Source organism: Lycorma delicatula, chromosome 1 (genome assembly GCF_047948215.1).
Source record: "Lycorma delicatula isolate Av1 chromosome 1, ASM4794821v1, whole genome shotgun sequence".
NCBI classification, from domain to species: Eukaryota; Metazoa; Arthropoda; class Insecta; order Hemiptera; family Fulgoridae; genus Lycorma; species Lycorma delicatula.
This window is the reverse complement of record NC_134455.1, coordinates 152206925-152227609: the sequence shown is the minus strand read 5'-3', so window position 1 is coordinate 152227609 and position 20685 is coordinate 152206925. Positions and strand designations below refer to the sequence as shown.

Below are 20685 nucleotides of genomic sequence, written 5' to 3'. Positions count from 1 at the left end.
AATAACATGGGCTTTTGAAAGGAAAAAGGCTAATAGTTTTATTTATCAGAAGTTCTATTTAGCTACATTTCCACTGTAAAGGATTTTGTTTTGAGTTTATTAAATAGTAGTATACTGATGGGAATGTGGCATTTGCATCAGTTGTATCCTGGCCGAGGCAGACTGGAATATTTCAAAAGCTGAGGTTTCAAAGATGATCTCTGGTAAAGCCCATAATGGCTGCGAACAGAGGGGGTGGCGGAGGGTATCTTCCCCTACAGGGGTCAGGAACATTAAAATGAAAAATAACAATTTTGGGTAAAAGTTTGAGTAACTTTGTATTTATGATGGATGGCCTATGCTAAGATATGTAAAAAAAAATTAACAATATTTTCACAGCAGATTTTTTTACTTCAGATGTAAACTTTTGCTTATTGTAGTTGTAATGAGATGGGAGTGCAACAGATAACAAAACTATAATATCTTTAATTCATCAGCTAAATTTAACAAACAATCATTTTTACTTTCATTACAGACAACATATGTGAAATAATTAATTAAGTGTATATATTACATCTGATGTTTTTTACAGCCAACATGTATAGATCTCAGCTTCCATATAAATCTCTTATCTGCATAAGCTACTTGGACTGTAATTATGCAAGATCATGAAACCACTTTAGAATTACCTATCAAGAAGAATCTATTTCCTGATTCACCGTGGAAGCCTATTTTTATTTTGTACTAGCAGACCTGGCAATGCTTTGCACAATTGAAAGTTTGATAAAACATTAACAAAATGAGCATTACGGAACTTCACAAAATTTAACTTTTCCCTTTCCTTTTTCATTTTATCATATTCCCTTTCATCCTTTTCCCTTTTTCATTTCCCCATTTACCCTTTTTTCTATTTTCCCCTTCTTCCCTTTTACCTTTTTAGATTTTTCCCTTTCTCCCTTTTTCTCCCGTGCATAAATCAGCCCAGTAGTTTTTTAGTCTGCAGCAGACACACAAATCGGAAACATTGAAATGGAATTGTAAAATATTTAGTATGGTATGTGTTGCTTTTACGTCTAACAGATAGCGCTGTTTTTATCTGTTACAGGTATGACATCTTAGGTGTATATAAATATAAAGTAGATATATAAAAACATGTGCTTATTCAAATGCAACACTGTCAAAATTTCAAAGCAATCTGTGAAGAACTTTCAGAGATTTAAGATTTTGAACAAACGATCATTTACATTTTTATTTATGTTTAATGTGAAATTTCGATCCACAATAGGAACTGAACCCAGAATCAAGTATAGTACACAAAATTGTTTACCAAAACAGCAATAGGCCCCAGCCTTGAAGTCAGATTGTAATATTTTTATCAGAACTAAAATGATTAAAAATTTTACACTTGTCTAAGAAAAATTAAAAAAGGAAGAAAATAAAAATTACAATATAAATTAAATTAATCTATTAAGATCAAGATAAGTTTCTGGGATATGAGATGCGATGGAGTCCCAGTAAGGTATAACATTTTTCACATGCTACAAAAGATTGATTGTCATCCATCATGGTGACTATTATTGGGAATCAGCTGTTGCTGTTATTTGACAAATAAATAAACAAACAAAATTACTAAATTAAGACAAATTGAAGACCTTGGCCTTCTGGATAGTCTGATTATTTAAAAACAGTAAAAAACTAAATATCTACTATTACATAAACATAAAAACAATAAATTTGAAATAACAAATATCTTCTATCTGAAACAAAGTGTCCCATAGACCATTATTTATGAATGATTCTACATATTTACCCTATCACTAGTTAATGATGTATTAAAATGGTTTCCAAAATAATCTATCCATTTCTTGGCTTCTATTTCTACTGAACATTGTTTCCCTTAAATTAATTTACTATGTTCCAAAACTCTTTGTTACCTTTAGAATTGTTAATTTTCATACACATTGCTAACTAAAACTTAGTAATGTGTAATTCTCATAATAATGTTTTTATCTTGCATAATATTCCAGTTCAAGCACAAAAGGAGTTGATCAATACTTTTAACTTTGTTAGTATTTACTTTAGTTATTATTAGCATAAGTTCAGATAAAGATTTAAGATCACCAAAAAGATTAACTGCATCCAGAATTGTAATAGTTAAAATTAGTTTCCAATCAATTTTTTTTTTGTAAATTACTACCTCTAAAATTAAAATCTTATGTTATAATAAGATTATTTCCTACTACAATATTATATACTAAAATCAAAATTCAGTACAATATCCTTCATTCAATAATAAACTTTACAATAAAATTCATCAAATGTAGTGGTAGCATATTACATAAATTCTGAATAAGATTAATCTTTTAATCCTCTTTGTGTTATGCCAAAATAGTCACCTAATGCATTTGACTGCTACATTTCAGAACTTAAGGATTATTCTCTTAATTATCTTTTTCAAAATCTTACACATCAGCACACCCAATGTGAGCTCATAAACAAAATTTTTTTAAAGCTAATCTTATGTTTATTTTTCTGCTTGTTTTGCTTTGCACTACTTCACTACTATCTAGTGGTAAAGTTGACTGCCACTACCACCACTATCAGTTTTCTGTTCTTTCTCAGAGCCTGAAACTTCTTTATACAAGCTTACCGTACTTAAATAATTATCAGATTTGGTTAAGATTTATATGGGATCACTGCAAAAGTATACTTTTAATTTTAAAAAAATTACCAAAATCTGTTTATTATTATCAAAGATATTGTATAAAATACATTAAAAAAATATAATCGAATTGAGAATTTCCTCCTTTTTTGAAATCCGTTAAAAAATGAAAGACATTTCTTGATGGATAAAACTGATATTGCATTAAAAAGAGTTGAATTTTTAATGACATTTCACAAATTAATAGTCAGGTGATGATTGGTAGATATTTTATTCTCATAAATACATATGGCAAGATTAGAAGAAAAATAGAGGGATTAAAATACCCATTGAAAAAGGCAGTTGTTTAATAGTGTATCATGCAGGTTCGGTTTTCCACGGTAAATCAAAAACTGAAGAGATTATCAATTTAGATTATCAATCAGAAATAAACAGCGACAGTTTTAAAAATTGGTTTACAAATGACTTTTTGAATTACTTACAAGAATGGAGTGTAATCATGCAGGTTCGGTTTTCCACGGTAAATCAAAAACTGAAGAGATTATCAATTTAGATTATCAATCAGAAATAAACAGCGACAGTTTTAAAAATTGGTTTACAAATGACTTTTTGAATTACTTACAAGAATGGAGTGTAATAGTAATGGATAATGCAAGTTATAATTTTTTTGGGGTGAATAAATTTCCCACCAACAGCTGGAGGAAAGCTGAAATCCAACAGTGGCTTCAAGAAAAAGCGGATACAATGATACTCAAACTAAACAAAAGCTGTTGCAAAAAATACTTCTATATAAGAATGAACATAAAATGTATGAAATTGATGTTATAGCCAAAGAGAAAGGACATTCTGTTATTAGCCTACTGTCATATAACTGTCAGTATAATGCAATAGAGCTTTTATATTGGCACACATGAAAAGTGAAAAGGTTGCTGATCGAAATTGAAATTTCAAGTTGACAGACGTCAAGAAATTAATTAATGAGGAATTAGAAAATGTTACGGCAGAGGACTGGGAAAAATGTGTTTTGCATACAGAAAAAAAATATCGAAGAGGATTTCTGTAATGAAACTATGCGAGATGATGTAATAGAAGAATTCATTATAAATCTTCAGGAAACAGACTCTGATGAAGATAATTTTGATACTTCAGACAACAATGAAGAAAAGGATGAAGCCTTGTTGGAGCGGCTTCCATATTGACTACTGTTAAGTGATCATTGCAAACAATTTCTATGCATTTTTGTATGATTTTAAATTGAGGGTCTTAACTTTATTTATTCAGACTTTATGAATTAAAATAAATTATGTATAAGAGTTACACATTATTTAAATTTTAGTGTTGTAATAAATTGTATAATGCTTACTTTGTGATTTTAATGGCTTTTTGTTATCTGTTATTCTTTTTATACAATTCCAAGTCTGATAGAAATATTGTGAACAATTGTAAAAATAAAAATGTATGTCACCAACAATAGTAATAATAAAAATAATATTAATAGCAGTAATATTTACATTTATAATAGTGATTACAAATATTATAATTTATAACATTAACAAAGTATACAGTAATCTGATAAAATTGTATAAAGGCAATATTAAACCATGCCCGTGCATCGCTGGTCTGTATAGCAACGAACAGGATGCATGTTCAACTACTAGTTGCGACTGTACTTTTTAAATGATCATTTCATATCTTTCCCACTTCAATTAAAAGCTTAATATTAATTATTTCATTTTCAAAATATAATAATCTTATTCAAATTGTTTCAATGATACAAAGATGTGTTTTTTAAAATATTAATTGAAACTAAAGATAAGGTTATTTTGTAAAAAATGCTCTGCACGGTTTTAAAAAAGTAATAGTTTTGGGCTAAATATTAATTATAATTATTGAGAAACAATCATTTAATCTACCTCCAAAAGTAGAAAATTTTAACTTGATTGGTTTTGATTTTATAGTAATTCAATGTTGATGTTCTCAAAGAAAGTGCAAAATATCTGATTTTCCATTTTTCACACCCCTAATTTTAAACTAATGACGGTAACTGAAATTATCCGAATCCAGTTAGTAATCTAATTTTATTTTAAAATTTATCTATCCCATTCTATTAAGAAACAATGGATTGTTTGTACTAGCTCTAATCAATGGGGAATAAAAGTAGAAATATATACAAATAAATATTAAAAAATTATATTACAATACATATTATAAAATTTATTTTTTAATTAATTTTATGCATCCACTGATTTTTTTTAAAAGTTTAATACTTTCAAAAATATCTCTGCTTTATCATTACATCTATATAAATAAAAATGTTCGTTTGTTCAAAATCTTAAATCTTCGAAGAAAGTTCTTCACCAATTGCTTTGAAATTTTGACACAGTGCTGCATTTGAATATGTGCGTGTTTTTATATACCAACTATTTATACATCTAAGATGTCACACCTGTGACAGGCAAAAACATGCTTTTTTTAAAAAAAAACTTCTATTTGTTGGGTGTAAAAGCAACACATATAATACTAAATATTTTAAGATTCCATTTCAATGTTTCTGATATGTGTCTATTATAGACTAAAAAATTACTAGACTGATTTAGAAAAATAGAAAAATTACTAGTCGGAAGGTGATCATGGGCCAAAATTCATCGAAGACTTTCGGTACAGTACGGGAACAGTGTATTGCTGCAACAAAGTGTCTAGGAATGTATTGAAAAATTCAAAAATGGTCGCACAAGTGTTATGCATGACGAAGGAACTGGACGACCGTTTACCGCCATGAATGAGGAAAACATTGAGCATGCATGTGACATGGTTTTCTTAGACAGACGAGTAAATTTTGATGAAGTGGCACATCGTCTGCAAATTAATCACAGTTCTGCCTACGAAATCATCCACAACAAACTTGGGTTTCGTGAAGTCTGTGCAAGATGGGTCCCAAAACAACTCTCACAGTTGCATAAACAAACGTGCTTGGACATCTGCCAAAAACATTTGGATCGCTATGGTAACGAATGGGACATCTTCTTAGACAGAATCATCACTGGTGACGAAACATGGATCCATCATTACGAGCCGGAGAGTTAACGGCAGAGTATGGAATGGAAACATCCAAATTCGCCCTGCAAAAAAAATTCAAGACTCAACCTCAAGGAAAACTGATGCTTATGGTTTTTCAGGACTCACAAGGTCCAGTACTGGAACACTATGAGGAAAGCGGCACGACAATAAACAGTACGCGTTACAATGAGATTATTGCCAAGCTGAAGCCTGCTGTCGAAAGGTGTTGTGTTGTTGCACAACAATGCCCGTCCACATACTGCTGCCCAAACAGCTGAAATGCTCCAGAAACTCAACTTTGAAGTACTGGCTCATCCTCTGTATAGTCCTGATCTTGCCCATTCTGACTACCACTTGTTTGGTCCATTCAAAGAGACATTAAGGGGCCGTCAATTTGCCTCGGATGAAACAGTGAAAGAAGTGGTGCATTCCTGGCTCGCAGCTCAACCGAAAACCTTCTTTTACGAAGGCATCAGGAAGCTTGTGCAATGATGGACCAAGTACGTTGAAATTCAAGGGGCTATGTTGAAAAAATGATGTACATGTAAGTTTCCTATTTGTATAGCAATAAAATTTATAACTGCAGTGCGGATTGTAATTGACTTACCCTCGTATATATATATACACATACATACACACACACACACACACATACACTTAAAGCTAGCAGCATTGCCGGGTCTGCTAGAATTTTTATAAAATTTAATTAAAAATATAGTTTAAAATATTAAAATTACAGAGAGATATGATTATCATCAAGAGTCTGATACAAAATCAACTAGTTTGCTGCTAATGCAATCTGTTAGTTGATAATTATTGAAAATTATTGTTTATGATACCTAATTTGAATATACTTTTATAAATATAAATCTGAATAATGTAAATTAAATATATTATTTCCCTAATTCCAACATCATGTTCAAATTCTAATTCATTATTTATATTGTACAAACATTAAGTTTTTAATAATTATCTATTACAAAAAAGACAATTTGAAATTTCAAAATTTCTGCAAAAGGCCCAAATTTAGAAGAGAAACAAAACATAGTAAGTGCAAAAATTTAATTTTATGACATATACAGTACATATAAAAAGTGTATACTGATACCTGTACGTCCAATACCAGCTGAACAGTGGACAACAATTGGTGGACCTCGGGGATGCCCGGCCCATGTATCACCAAGAGCTGTTAACATTTCTGCTTGACAAGTTCTAACTTTCTGAAGAAAATCCAACATTGCTAAAGCACTATGGGGTACTCCATAATCTGGCCATGATATAAACTGATAATGGTTTACATCTCTGCTTTCTTCAGTCTTAAAAAATAATAAATAAAAAATTATATAATAAAATTAGGAATTATGAATACAGCCAATTTTATTACTTAATATGTTTATTTTCTGAACTATAGAACACACACACACACACACACACACACACACACACACACACACACACACACACACACACACACACACACACACACACACACACACACACACACACACACACACACACACACACACACACACACACACACACACACACACACACACACACACACACACACACACACACACACACACACACACACACACACACACACACACACACACAATTTAATTTATTAATTTATCAATATCTTGTCATTGTATGCCAACTTAAATAATTTAACAAGAATGTCCCCATCAAATTCTGCTTGCTGATTTATAAGGCTGAATTTACCTTTACATCTATATATACATACAATTTTTCTGAAATTACTACTTTTTATTACTATTTTCATGTTCAATATTTATTTACTTTTTCAATTATTTCTAAATTATTTTCTTAACTAGTTATATTATGATTATTATTATTTAGGTCAGCTACATTCGAGAAACCTGTTTTTTTATTTTTCCATGATCTAAAATGTTCGTTAAATCTAACTTTAAAGGACCTATTCATTTTGCCACATATATATATTTTGCAGCTGTTGCATTTTATTTTATAAATACCAGAAGAATCATTTATTTTTAAATTTTTTTTATTATATTTTAAATATTTTATTATATGGTTATCAGGTTTATATTTTGTATTATTATATGCATCAATCAAAAGTTTTCTATTATTTTATTTGTGTAAGAGTATTTTATATACATATTTTCAATATTTTTATTTATGGGGGTATATAATGTAGTAATAATGTTTGTGTTCTTGAAAAATTCTGATTTATATATATTATCAATTAATGATGTACGATATCCATTTTTTGTGGGTATTGTTTTATACTACTTATTTCATTATAAAATTCCTGTTTATTCCTGTATTTTATTGCTTTATTTATCATGCTTAAAACATGATAAATAGAACAATCATGTAAATTAAATATATTATTTCCCTAATCCCAACATAAAAGGCCTGAATGTCTAAGCCACATCAGGGATCCAGGGAGCTCTGCTCCCTGGATCCCTGATGTGTTCAATATCCTCATGGTAATTTGCAAATTAATTATTTTACAGATTTTATTAAAGAAAAAAAGAATTAGTCATTTTAGTTCGTTATATTTCTGTTGTCATGGTGACAGAAGTATAATAATGGATAATAAAGGATTCATTTATTTTTTCTTTAATGAATGAATATCTTTACTTCAAACTTCACTCCAAAGGGTGCTAGGGTCTCAGTCTATGGCTTCCGTGAGGTAACATAATAGTACCCTGCAAATTTGAAAACAATTGGTGAGTTGGTTCTTGTGTGATGCTGTTACAAACAAATTCACAGACAAACTTTCAGCTTTTTAAGATGAATTATTAATTAATTAGAGACATAAGATTAAATTTTATAATACTTTTAATTAAAAGAACCTGTACAATCATTAGAATTCTGCTTAAATGAAATAGATGAATTCTGTGTACCTTTTTTTTTTTTCTTTAACTTTTTCCTTTGACTTCAGCAACTCATTTCTATAAACTTTAATTGTTCAATTGTGGTATAGATCTAGGTCTCTTGGAACAATCTTCACCACAATTCACATTTGATTTTATACAATTTTTGTTTACTTTTATTCAACTTTTTAATGTTGCCTGGCATGTGAACTGTTATACCTGATAATGACTATATTAATTTCAAGAGCGACTTGTGACTCATGTTACGTAAATACATCTATCAGGACACTTATGGGATCTAATATGATACAAAAGGTAGGGTCGGATTCACTTTTGAGTATTCAATTGTATCTCCTTTTAATAAATAAAGTTGTTTAATTTTTATTTTAAAACACTGAAAACATAATATATTAAATTTAATAAGATGGATGAATCTCTGTTAACCTTATGCACTGAAGGTATGCAAATTTTAAAGTATCCTAAAGCTTATTATTTAAAAGTTAATAAATTTACACATTAAAATACATATTTTTCATCAACTCTAATTTATCCTAAAACTTACTGATTAATCTTACCTTGGTGTTAGTAAGCAATAGTGAAGATATTATATAATCAGGGTGTTCTTCAATGGCCTGAGTTGTAACATTAAAAAAACCATGCATTGCTACACCTCCCTCTTGATCAGGCCAATACTGGGCACATTTGGTACGACCACGTTCCATGACACGTGTTGTCATAACAACAACCAGTGTCTGTTGCTCCCAAACCATACGCCAAAAATCAGCAGTAGTTTTTGGTAATGGACCTAAAACAAAAAAGCCCTTTTCCCTCTTTTGAACTTTTCAGATCAAATAGTTATTTCTCTCTCTCTCTCTCTCTCACACACACACACAGAACAAATTTTATTATTATTTTCTACCTTTTTTTAATAATGAGAATATTATAATGAATGAAAAATTCCAAGCCTGACATATAGATTTGAATCTGAGACCTTTCCAAGTGAAAAGTGAGATGCTACCATTCTGCCATAGAGGTTGACAATGTAAATTCAATCCACTACCAAAAAATAATTTACAATAATAATAGCCCATTTCATTAGATTGTTTAACAACCATAATTGGAAGTTAAAGGTTGAGAAAACACAGGAAACATTAAAAAATTATCTTCTGTTCTATAAAATAAAAATTTGAAAACTAAATTTAATGTTGTTATGAAAAGTCCAAATTGAAAGCATGAGATTAGCTTTTAATATTTTTTATTAGTATTTTACCTAACTCAATTATCCACAAAAGTATTGTGAAAAGCACGTCTTGATTTAGCATATTCTTTATGATTAAACCATAGTTTATAGAAAATGTAAAAAATAATTTAATTTTCATTCTAATGTAATAAAAAAATGCATTTATAATTTTTTAAGATATATTCACATTTTTCTATAATCTGATGGTTAGGGCACCTTAGAAGAGAAGAGGTAAAAAAAGATAAAAAAACTAAAAGTTCTCCTTTGATAGACAACAATCTCCAGAAACTTTCAAAGTGATAAATGAAGGAAAAAAATGACTAATGAAAACTCCTTGAATGATGCAATTTTCTTAAACTTGTTTCATGTTTACTAATAATCTGATAAACTATTTCAGGTAAGTCTTGTTCGATCAATTGAATTAAGAACCTGCATACCTTTAATGTACAAATAAGCACATATATACACTTACCTTGGGTTGAGATAAAAGCATTTTTCTGCTTATACCCATCAACAAAATTAGCATTAATATAATCTGAGGTAGGATCATTGTCGATTTGAGATAACAACACTCTGCTATGATCATAGCATAAAACATCTGTATATCTGTTTTTAGGCAAATTAGGACGTAATCTGCAATTAACACATAAATAAAAATTAAGTAATATTGAACCAAAAATCACTGAAAAGAAAGAAGTTTTAAAACATTAATATAGTTTAGATTTATCACACTTGATCTTGTTATTACATAGACTATTTCCTTAATATGTGAATGAATACATTATACTTTGAATTTATAATGCCTTTTTACTTCAAAAATTATTTTAACAATTTAAAATTCCAAGATTAGTAAAACATAAGGGTGCTTAATAGAAACTACGGCCTTTAATATCAAATAAAATTTAATATAAAAATTTTACACAACTTGTAATTGTTAAAATGCGATTTTGTAACACTTTGAAATGAACACCAGCCTATCAAAAAATACTGATCATGCATTCATTATGACAGTAATTAGATATATATTTTTAACTGTGTAGATTTGACGCTTCAACACAGAAATAAGTAAGTCTGTAGGGAATGAAGATTGTTGGACTAACCTCCAGGTGAAAAGCCTCATTCTAAACTGATGTAGTCAGTGTATTTGAAACTGTATGCTACTTTATTTTCTTTCTGTTTAAAAAATCCCTTTTTACATAAACAAACACTGTAGTTTTTTTTAATTCAAAAGTAAACACTACACTGTAGTTTTTTAAACCAACTACAGACACTGTAGTTAGTTTTATTCAATAATACTTTATTGAGTAAAAGATGAAGGACTATTTGTTATGAGGGATATTTTTATATTAAAGGATAAGGAATTATTTAAGAGGAAAAGGTTTTTATTTAAGGCTATTGGTAGCTGGTAAAAACATTTTATGGGAAGAGAATGTTTTTAAAAAATATATATAATCAGAAAACACCTGCCAATTCTGAACCATAAATAATAGGTAGTCTAGTCACAGCATGTGATACATTGATCCAAAAAAATAAATATACATTGATAAATTAGATGAAATAGTTAATAATTTTGTAATCAGAATAATTATGTAAAACTAAAATGAATGGTTATATTTCACAACCAATGGCAAAAAGAATGCCAGCATACATCACACTAAAAGCTCAACTAAATGAATTATTCAAGTAAAAAAAATAAGAGGACAACAAAATTGATGAGCATTTGGTTGTGAGTGGCACGGAAACAACGACCAGATTTGAACAATAGTAATATGTAATTTTTGGGGCTAACTAAAACAGTTATGTAAAATGCAACTGAGAAACAATGATTTTGAGCCAATGATAAAATAATCGAGAATATGACAACTGACATGACACTCAATTTTATACAAAAAAAGTATGTGGTACTTCTTAACAACAATGAATAATCATCATGCTACAACATAACTGCCAAAATAAAAAATCTAATGTGGACACCACATGTCTTCCTTGTACGCTTATTAAATTACATATACACATTTTTTAAAAAGAAAAGCACATAAAATTTTTTTTCATTCTAACTTCTGATAAATAATTTTTTTTTATTGTTTTGAATTATTACTTATCATAATTTTTTTTTTTACAATTGGAGGTTAATAATTAATATATATTGGAGGTTAATATATTAATACAATTGGAGGTTAATAATAAATCAATATATATATATATATATATATATATATATATATATATACAATCAATATATTCAAACCAATGTGCCTTCTTGTAAGATCCAAATATTTCATTAATTAAAATTTTATTTGGCCATAACACTAGAACCAATAAAAATAAGTACCACTTATGATACATCATTGAAGAGGGCTTTTATCACTGCCATTAAGAAAAAGTCCAAAATCCAATTTTTTGGATTTTGGGCTTTTTTTGGATACTTTTGGTTTTCGATTGCAATCAAAAGGGGAGGAGCATAACAAGATGTTACAAGTCCTAAATGGTATGATATATAACAATCAAAGGGAGGGTTTTCAAATGTCAGTCAGAAATTTCATACACATTAGTAAAATAAAATTTCTAAACACAGAGCCTAAAATATAGATCACACTCACCTTCTTGTCTTCTAATAAGATAGGATGGTGTTCTGCGAGAAAAGTGAAATAAATAATTGAAAAGAAACATTTTCATAAGATTGTTTGCGATTCTCTTTTTTATTACTGTTACTAATTCAAGTGAGAATATAAATATCATATCAGATTTTCTAGCTTAAAATTGGTTCAAACAAGATGGATAAAATGCTAAAATTCTGATGAGATTAATGATAGTTAGGAAACTTTTGTAATTTATTGTTCATTCTGTTTAAAAATGACAAAAATCATACTGAAAAAGTAAGTAACATTAGTTTACATTAAATTCTAAACATTTTACAACTGCTGCTCATTTAAAAAGAAAAAAGAAATATTGTTTTACCTAGCATGGTTAAATGAGCCCTCCGGTTGTCTTGATTTAATTTCTGCATATTCAGCAACTAGACCAGCTCTACCTTTCGATTGGACAGATTCTACAAATTGTTCTAATGTCAAACCTTGGCTAGCATCACAGTGTAAACTATCATCATCAGAAAATCCACTACTCGCAGATGAAGGAGGTGGCAATGGTGAGACTGCACCTAAATTATTAAATAAATTATAAAACATTTCATTTGTTTCAAGTAACAAGATTCATTTTTATTTTTACTTTAAACACAATAATGATAGGCAAAACATCTCTGATATATGTGGAAATTACAAAAATCAGGTTAATAAAATTATATGGAAGAAAAGACAAAAACAAATAGGAAATAAAAAAATTGTAATTGTTAAAATTTATTAACACTAAAATTAAGAATAGAGGAAAAATTAATATTATTCGATATTAAATACAACTAAAAATCATTAAAGTCAAATTAAATTTCTTAAAATTATATCAATTTTATAATAATAATTTATTATTATTATTTTTTATCCTATCTAAAAGATTTGAAACAAACATTTCACATTCACCATGGAGACACACAAATAAATAAATAAATGTGGTAAACAAATTCCTTAACTTCTTGATGGTTTTCTACAACAGCTGAATTTAACAGTAGTTAGAGGTTTTTAAAACAGTGAAATATATTTGGAGAAGGTGACAAAACTCACCATAATATATTTTGATCATTAATTTTTCCTCTTTTAGTAAAAATTCTGATAAGTTACTAAGCATATAAGTGAATAAAGCAAACGTTTTGTAAATATTTATTCACTTTTGAGGCAAAACTTGGGGCCTGTTGATGAGATGCTCTTTACTTTTAGCTAATATTAGAAGATTAAATCTTTATACACTGAAAATACCAAATAAGATTTATAAAAAGATATATAAAATGATACTATATAAAAATAATAGGTATTTAATAAAATTAACATCATAAAAGCAAAATGCTAAATATTAAGCTATTATATTGTTTATTTATCTACCATGCTGTTTGTACTCCATTAAAAAGGAAGCAAATGATATTGAGTTAAAAATTAACTAACTGGTTAAGTGAGAAGTCAAATTTTTATGAAACAAATGAATAGCACATTGTGCTAACCATGACAATGTGCTATTCATTTAGTAAAAATCAATCTATGAAATCAAACAAAATAAATAAAAAATTTAATAATTTCATTTTTTATTCTTTGTTGGAAAAATTTTTAAAGAATAAAAAATCATAAACCATGACAATGTGCTATTCATTTAGTAACAATCTATGAAATCAAACAAAATAAATAAAATATTAATTTCATTTTCTACAATGTTAACTTATGGAACACACTCTGAATAATTATTATGTATATTTTGAAAACAGAGGTTACATAATTTTTTATCTACATTTGCTACAGTACCCTAATGTAGAAACACTTCAGACTTGAATCAAATGGTTCAATTAGTTAAACTAATTTGGGACAATTTTTGTGTTTGATTTTACCATTAAAAGTATTATAATTGGAAAATTAAGTCAGATCCTTAGCCTATAAATACTTATGTGCCTAAGATCTTGGTTAAATTTCTTGTCATTAAAATATGAATATCTGAAAAAATGGGCAAATTCTTTATAATGTATATATATGTAGTTTCTAAATTTATAGAAAACTTATAGTAAATCTAATTGTTAAGCTAAAAGATAGTAATTGAAAAAAAGTTACATTTGATTTTAAAAAGATGAAACATCTTTACTTCCCTTGATTTCTCAAGGGAAATGAATTTCTCATTTCCCTGAATGAAACTGCTGTTACTATGGTAACCTGCAAGAACCCAACACAGGCACCAGTAACATTCAAGTGCTTGTAGTTCAAAGATTAATAGACAGGTTTTAGAATCTTTGCCACCAAAGGTCACCATTTTTGTTTTTTGTTTAACCTAATGATACCACCATTAGGTATCATTTCAGAGGATGAGATGAATGATTTTTAGTGTGTGTGAAAATACCATGCCTAACCAGGATTCAAACCTGGGACCTCTGGATGAAAGGTCGAGATGCTAACACTCGCACCACGGAAGCTGGCACCATTTTTATTTAATATGTTTTAGCCTACAAAAGTATTGAATTACTTTTGCAAGTAAAAAATCAAACGTAGGGTTAAATATACTGGAACTACTTACCTAATAAAAAAATCATGAATAATTACTTGACTGAGATCACAAGGGCAGCCAAACTTTACACCTCCACTTCGTGATACATTCAAAAAGAAGAGACACTTTTTATACATGCATGTAAGGCATACCAGCCAAGTATTTTTAATGGTACATTACTAACCACCATACCAAAACTAGAAGTCCCATAAGCGTGTGCAATTGGGTGCTAATATTAATCCTTTTTGAACATTGTTTATCCTAACTAAAACAGTATCTTAAAATTACAGTTCAGCAACATATCTTAAAACCCCACTTAAAACAGCTGACAGCAGTCCCACATTATAAAGGACTAAATTTCACAATTTAATAGACTATTAAATTACACTATTTCAACTTAAGACTTCCAGAAAGCTTTTTTTTACTTCTTCCAACACTTGTTCATTACTTTTTTCTATCCATCCTACTTGTTCTTGTCATTTTCCTCCATATCTACATTTCCATTGCCTCCAGCTACTTTCTTTTCTGCCTTGTCAGGATCTCACATCCTTAAGTTAAGACGCTCCACACAAAATGATAAGAAGTAGGATGGATAGAGAAAAGTAATGAACAAGTGTTGGAAGAAGTAAATGAAGATAGACCACGTATAACGATTAATGGAAGAAGAGAAAAATTGATAAGGTACATGATGTGAGATGATTTTTTTCACAGATACATTTGAAGGAAAGGTATTGGGAAGAAGTCAGAAGATAGACCAAAGTCTTTAAAAGTGTTGAAAGAGAGATGGGCTTTGAAATATACAACAATTTAAAGAAATCATTAACAGAAAGAAAGATGTAGCTAAAATAATAAGGCATATCCTTTAGTATACGATGATGAATGACCCAAATATGATGAATGTAACACTTCTAGACTTGTGATAACTTAAAAAATGACAAATGATAAACTGAAATCTAAAAAACAATCATACAGCTTAATGGAATTCCATGATACATTATTATTAAATGCAACTATTTGCAACATCCTCGGTTTTAATTTAAGCTTTCTTATATTTTTTTACTATTATAAACAAGGAAAACTGTGCTAACAGAGTGAAACTTGTATTTAGATTCAGAGAAACCACATTATAAGTAATTATTTTTATTATAAATGTAACAAATAAAGTATTTATGCATACCTTATATAACAATGTATTAGAGTCAAACTGCATTGTAAGCTCAATAAGATTAAACTAACAGATCATATCTATCAGTAATTATTAAATAATCTAAATAAACATTACTGATAATGTATTAATAACCAACCAGTAGATCCATTCTAAAAGAATCCATTCATATTTAATTTAAGTTTTGGTAAATCAATGGAATATGTAGTGAATAAAAATTAAACATGAATCTGCATCTATATAATGAAAGTTATAGAATGGCAATATAAAATTCAATTCAAATGACTGTTCTTTATACAGTTTTTTAGTTTGTGAATTTGATAGAATACAAAAAAAAATCATTAATTGGTGATGTTAACTTTTATCTTTATCAGGGAGAATTTAGCAAACATTTTTAAAACTTGCTATTGGATAAATGTAAGGAAATGGGATCCTAGCCAAAACTTCTGATATCACAAAATTTAACAAAAGTATATTATTAAATATTTATCCATATGCAAATAATTATGAAGGTATACAAAAATAAATTACAACAAATAAAATAAATCAATTAAATATTAAATTTAAGTACCAAATAGTTAAATTTAATGAAGATTAAGAAAATAAATTTCATTAAAAGAAAAAAGTAATTTTATATAGTACCTGAATTATTTCCGGCTCTTTGCCAGATTTCAGCAGAATTGGTTGTTTGGGTTGTTATATCAAGTTCTTCATCCTCTTCTTCTGAAACTCCTGGAGAATGATTTGATTTATGTTTTGGCTCGCTATCAACATTGTGCTACACAATAGAACAAAAATAACTATAAATTAGAAACACTTGAAACAGTTTTATGTGTACAAAATAATAAAATAACATTATTATCTACAACTAATACATATATTATTATTTCAGTAGTCACCAGTACTTTTAATAGACAAGCAAATTTTCATTGTTCCAGTATGTGATTTTGAATGAAAAATGTTATTTGCCATAATTAGGAAATATAATAACTTTTTTTAGGAAAGTAATCTTTATCTAAAACCTTTTGGAAATTAAATCGATTATAATTTTTGGTAATATTAATAAAAAAAATTCATTCAAGTAAAACAAAATTAAATTTTCAAAAAATACAAAAAAAGCTGTCTTACACATCTAATCCTCTCTGTACAGCGGAGTTTCTCTGAAATAAAGTTTTATTGCAATCTAATTTTTCTAAGCTCTTTTGAATTGTAGAATCTCCTCAGGCCAACCTGTAGTTTTTTTCATGCAGGGGATTCAATTTATATGTTAGCTGATTGAGATTTAGACTGGAGATTTGGTGCCCTTACTGTTTAGGGCTGGCAGAAAGGTTGCTCCTTTAAACCTGGAACAGGCCTAGGTCTTTTCTCATGTTTCAACCTAATTGTGGATGGTGGCCTCTGCCTTGTGCTCCATGGCAGATCTAGGTACCACACTATAAAGTATGGTGGGTGATCCTGGAGTGGTTTAGCTATCTGTAGTTGGTAGCTCATCAACAGAGTGGCTCTACTTTATGCAAGGACTAAATCAAATGACTGCACTGAAGTAGTTTGTACAGGTCAATAGCTGCTGGTTAGTCCAAAACTAAGTTTACACCAGACAAAATCCATTAGTCTTAGGGTAAAGTATCACTTAAAATAGAGATGATTTAAGTGTTCTCTCAGCAGACATGCTGAATGTGCAGTGAACTTTGATTGATAACTGGAAATTCCTATGGGTTAGCAGTACTAAACCTTGTCCACAACAGTGTACAAATAGCAGGACAATCTAGCCTACAAAGATGACAGTACTTTTTATTTGACAAAAGAACTGTATCTGGGTACAGGTGATTGTACTCAAAAGTAAGCTGGTGATTATGTGGTTAAAATGAATTAGTCAGAGCTTTACAGGGCTAGTTGCATGTTCATTGTGTTGTTTGTGTGCTGAGATGCTGTCATCTGCTTAGGGAAGCCTGCAAAGGCTTCCCCTTCATTCAGTGTCAAAGAAGGTTCAGGCTAATTCTGAGCGCAGTTCACTTTAGGGGACTATATTCCCCTACAGAATCTATTTACCCTACAGAATAGAGATAATACAAAAGCAAGAAATCTTATTAGAAAATTTTTTCATTTGAATTTTTAAATTTGTATAACAAATTCAAACTTTGTTTCAGATGTATTTAGGCCAATTATACAAAATCGATGTTCAGTAAAGTACTACTTCATTTGAGTAAAAATGAATGATCTTCTGAAATGCTGCTTAGAAGCTATCCTACTGATAGAAAATATGTCATGGTTGTTCTGTGGGTAGATAATCCTTTCTAATCATCCACCACTTTACAAACAATAGATCCCTTAATCACCTAAGGTTCTGTAGATGTAGGTCAAACTGTCTTGGATCCATGCTATCAACGCAGTGACCTGTGAAGTTGGCGTAGCTTTAATGTGATCTGAAGACTGCTAGTGGATTTGTCTGAGAGGGGTGTGTGTTTTCTGTATAGTGTCTGCACATTCAGCTTAATGGTTGAAATGCCTATTGGGGTAAATATTGAATTCATAGCAAGATATAAATAAAATTTCTGTTTAGAAACACGATAAACACAAATGTTATTTGTTATTAATTATACTGGTTGACATAATTTTTGTAACATTAATGAAAAAGGTCTTTTTGTATTTCATTTTACTGTTATTAAAATATTTGTCCTACAAAGTCGTATTTATTAACCTGTTTTTTTAAGTATCTATTAACCTGTTTCTAATTGCCTGGAATTGTTTACACCTGCCTTACTGGGTATTCCTACTCCATTCAATAGGCCTTTAAAGATTCTGTTATGTTTCTTTAAAGTTTAATTTGATTCTGTCTTGTGTACAGTCGTGTCTTTTAGAAATTTTGTTATATTATATATAAAATGGAAAGTTCTTGTTGTCAATGTTGCAAAAATCCAGTGATAAGTTTTTTTATACATTTATGAGATCTACTTTAAAGTGACAGAGAGATTTATAACTCAGAAAGTAAAAAAAAAGCCTAGTTTTTATATTTTACATGCCAAATTGGAGATCAAGATAAATGTTGGGTTCCTCTGTTTGCTGAGTGAGTTATCACGTAAATCCAGTACAGTGGATGTATGGCAAGAAAAATTCTATGCCGTTTGCTGTTCCTATGGTGTGGAGAGAACCTTCTGAGTAAGTGACTGTTACTTCTGCATTACTGAAAAACAGAGTATTCAAAAAAATACAAAAGGGCAAAATTGAATATCCCCCCAATTTGCCTTCAGCACTAAGGCCCATTCCTCACAGCCAGGAATTATCAGTGCCGATTGCAGCTTTAAACTTGGACAATGTAAAATTTTTTGATGATTTTTAATCTTCACTATGATCTGATTCACAACTTCCTGAGATTGCTAATAGTAATCCTACATTTTTACCAACCACCAGTGAGGCTTATTTAATTACTCAATACTAATTAAATGATTTGGTATGTGACCTGGGTTTGTCAAAACAAAAAACTGAACTTCTTGGTTCCAGAATTCAGCTATAGAACCTATTAGATAAAACATAAGTATTCCATTTTATTGAAACAAAATATAACATTTTCAAGTTATTATAAAATGGAAGGACCGCTATGCGTCTATTATGATATTGATGGTTTAATGAATAAATTTAATATGGAACATATACCTTCCAAGTAGTATAATTTTATAGATTTATCTAAAAAATTAGACAACCTTAAAAGATCTTCCTTCATAATGGAAATTAAATGAAAAACCATCTATTCATTTAGCTCATTCAGTGAAAATGAAAGAAAACTATGATAACTTGGCTAACATAGTGGATGAAATTAAATATGAACAATATTAATGGAATATTTGTGGAGATTTAAAAGTGACAGGTATATCGCTAGGGCTTCAAGGGAGTTTTACAAAGCATTGTGTTTTTTAAAAATATTTATGGAACAGTCAGGCAACACAAGGGCATTTCATTAAGAAAAACTGGCCTCATAGAACTTCTTTTGAACTAGGTACTTCAAATATAAAGTATGCACTCCTCATTGATCCAGAAAAGGTGCTTCTCCCAACTCTCCATATTAAGATTGGACTAATATAAAATTTTATTAAAGTTCTACACAAAGAAGGTAATGGTTTCAAGTACTTAAAACAACTACTTTCCAAGTTAAGTGACGCAAAACTAAAAGTAGGTATCTTTATTGAACCTCAAATAAGGAAACTTTTAAATGATTCTCTTTTTAAAGAAAAATTAAATGACAAAGAACTGGATCTATGGGTAATAAGAAAGATGAGAACTATAAACCCTCATAGATGAACTCTTAAAAGCCTATGAATTACTAGGATGTCACATGTCCTTAAAAATGGATTTTTTGCACACTCATTTGAATTTTTTCCAGAAAATTTGGGTTCAATAAGTAACAAACAAGGAGAAAGTTTTCAAGACAATGGAAAGACGATACTGGGGATGCTGGGACCCACCTATGACCCACCTATGATACTAACTATTGTTAGTTTTTAAAACGAGAAGATTGTATTGAACACAAGAGAAAACAGTAAAATATTTTGTCACTGAATGGTACCTTTATGTAACATTTTATATTTCTTTTGTTACAATT

General features: G+C 29.3%; 1 protein-coding gene across 1 annotated transcript in view; it reads right to left on the bottom strand.

Moving 5' to 3' along the window:
• The window catches only part of Ptpmeg2 (Protein tyrosine phosphatase Meg2), a 188520-nt gene that overhangs the window by 11978 nt on the left and 155857 nt on the right, over positions 1-20685 (bottom strand). The window contains exons 7-11 of the mRNA XM_075365180.1: positions 16734-16869; positions 12761-12959; positions 10275-10435; positions 9138-9367; positions 6807-7014 (exon numbers count right to left, since the gene is read on the bottom strand). Coding sequence (XP_075221295.1) covers positions 6807-7014; positions 9138-9367; positions 10275-10435; positions 12761-12959; positions 16734-16869 — 934 coding nt within the window. The remainder of the gene's footprint in view (positions 1-6806; positions 7015-9137; positions 9368-10274; positions 10436-12760; positions 12960-16733; positions 16870-20685) is intronic.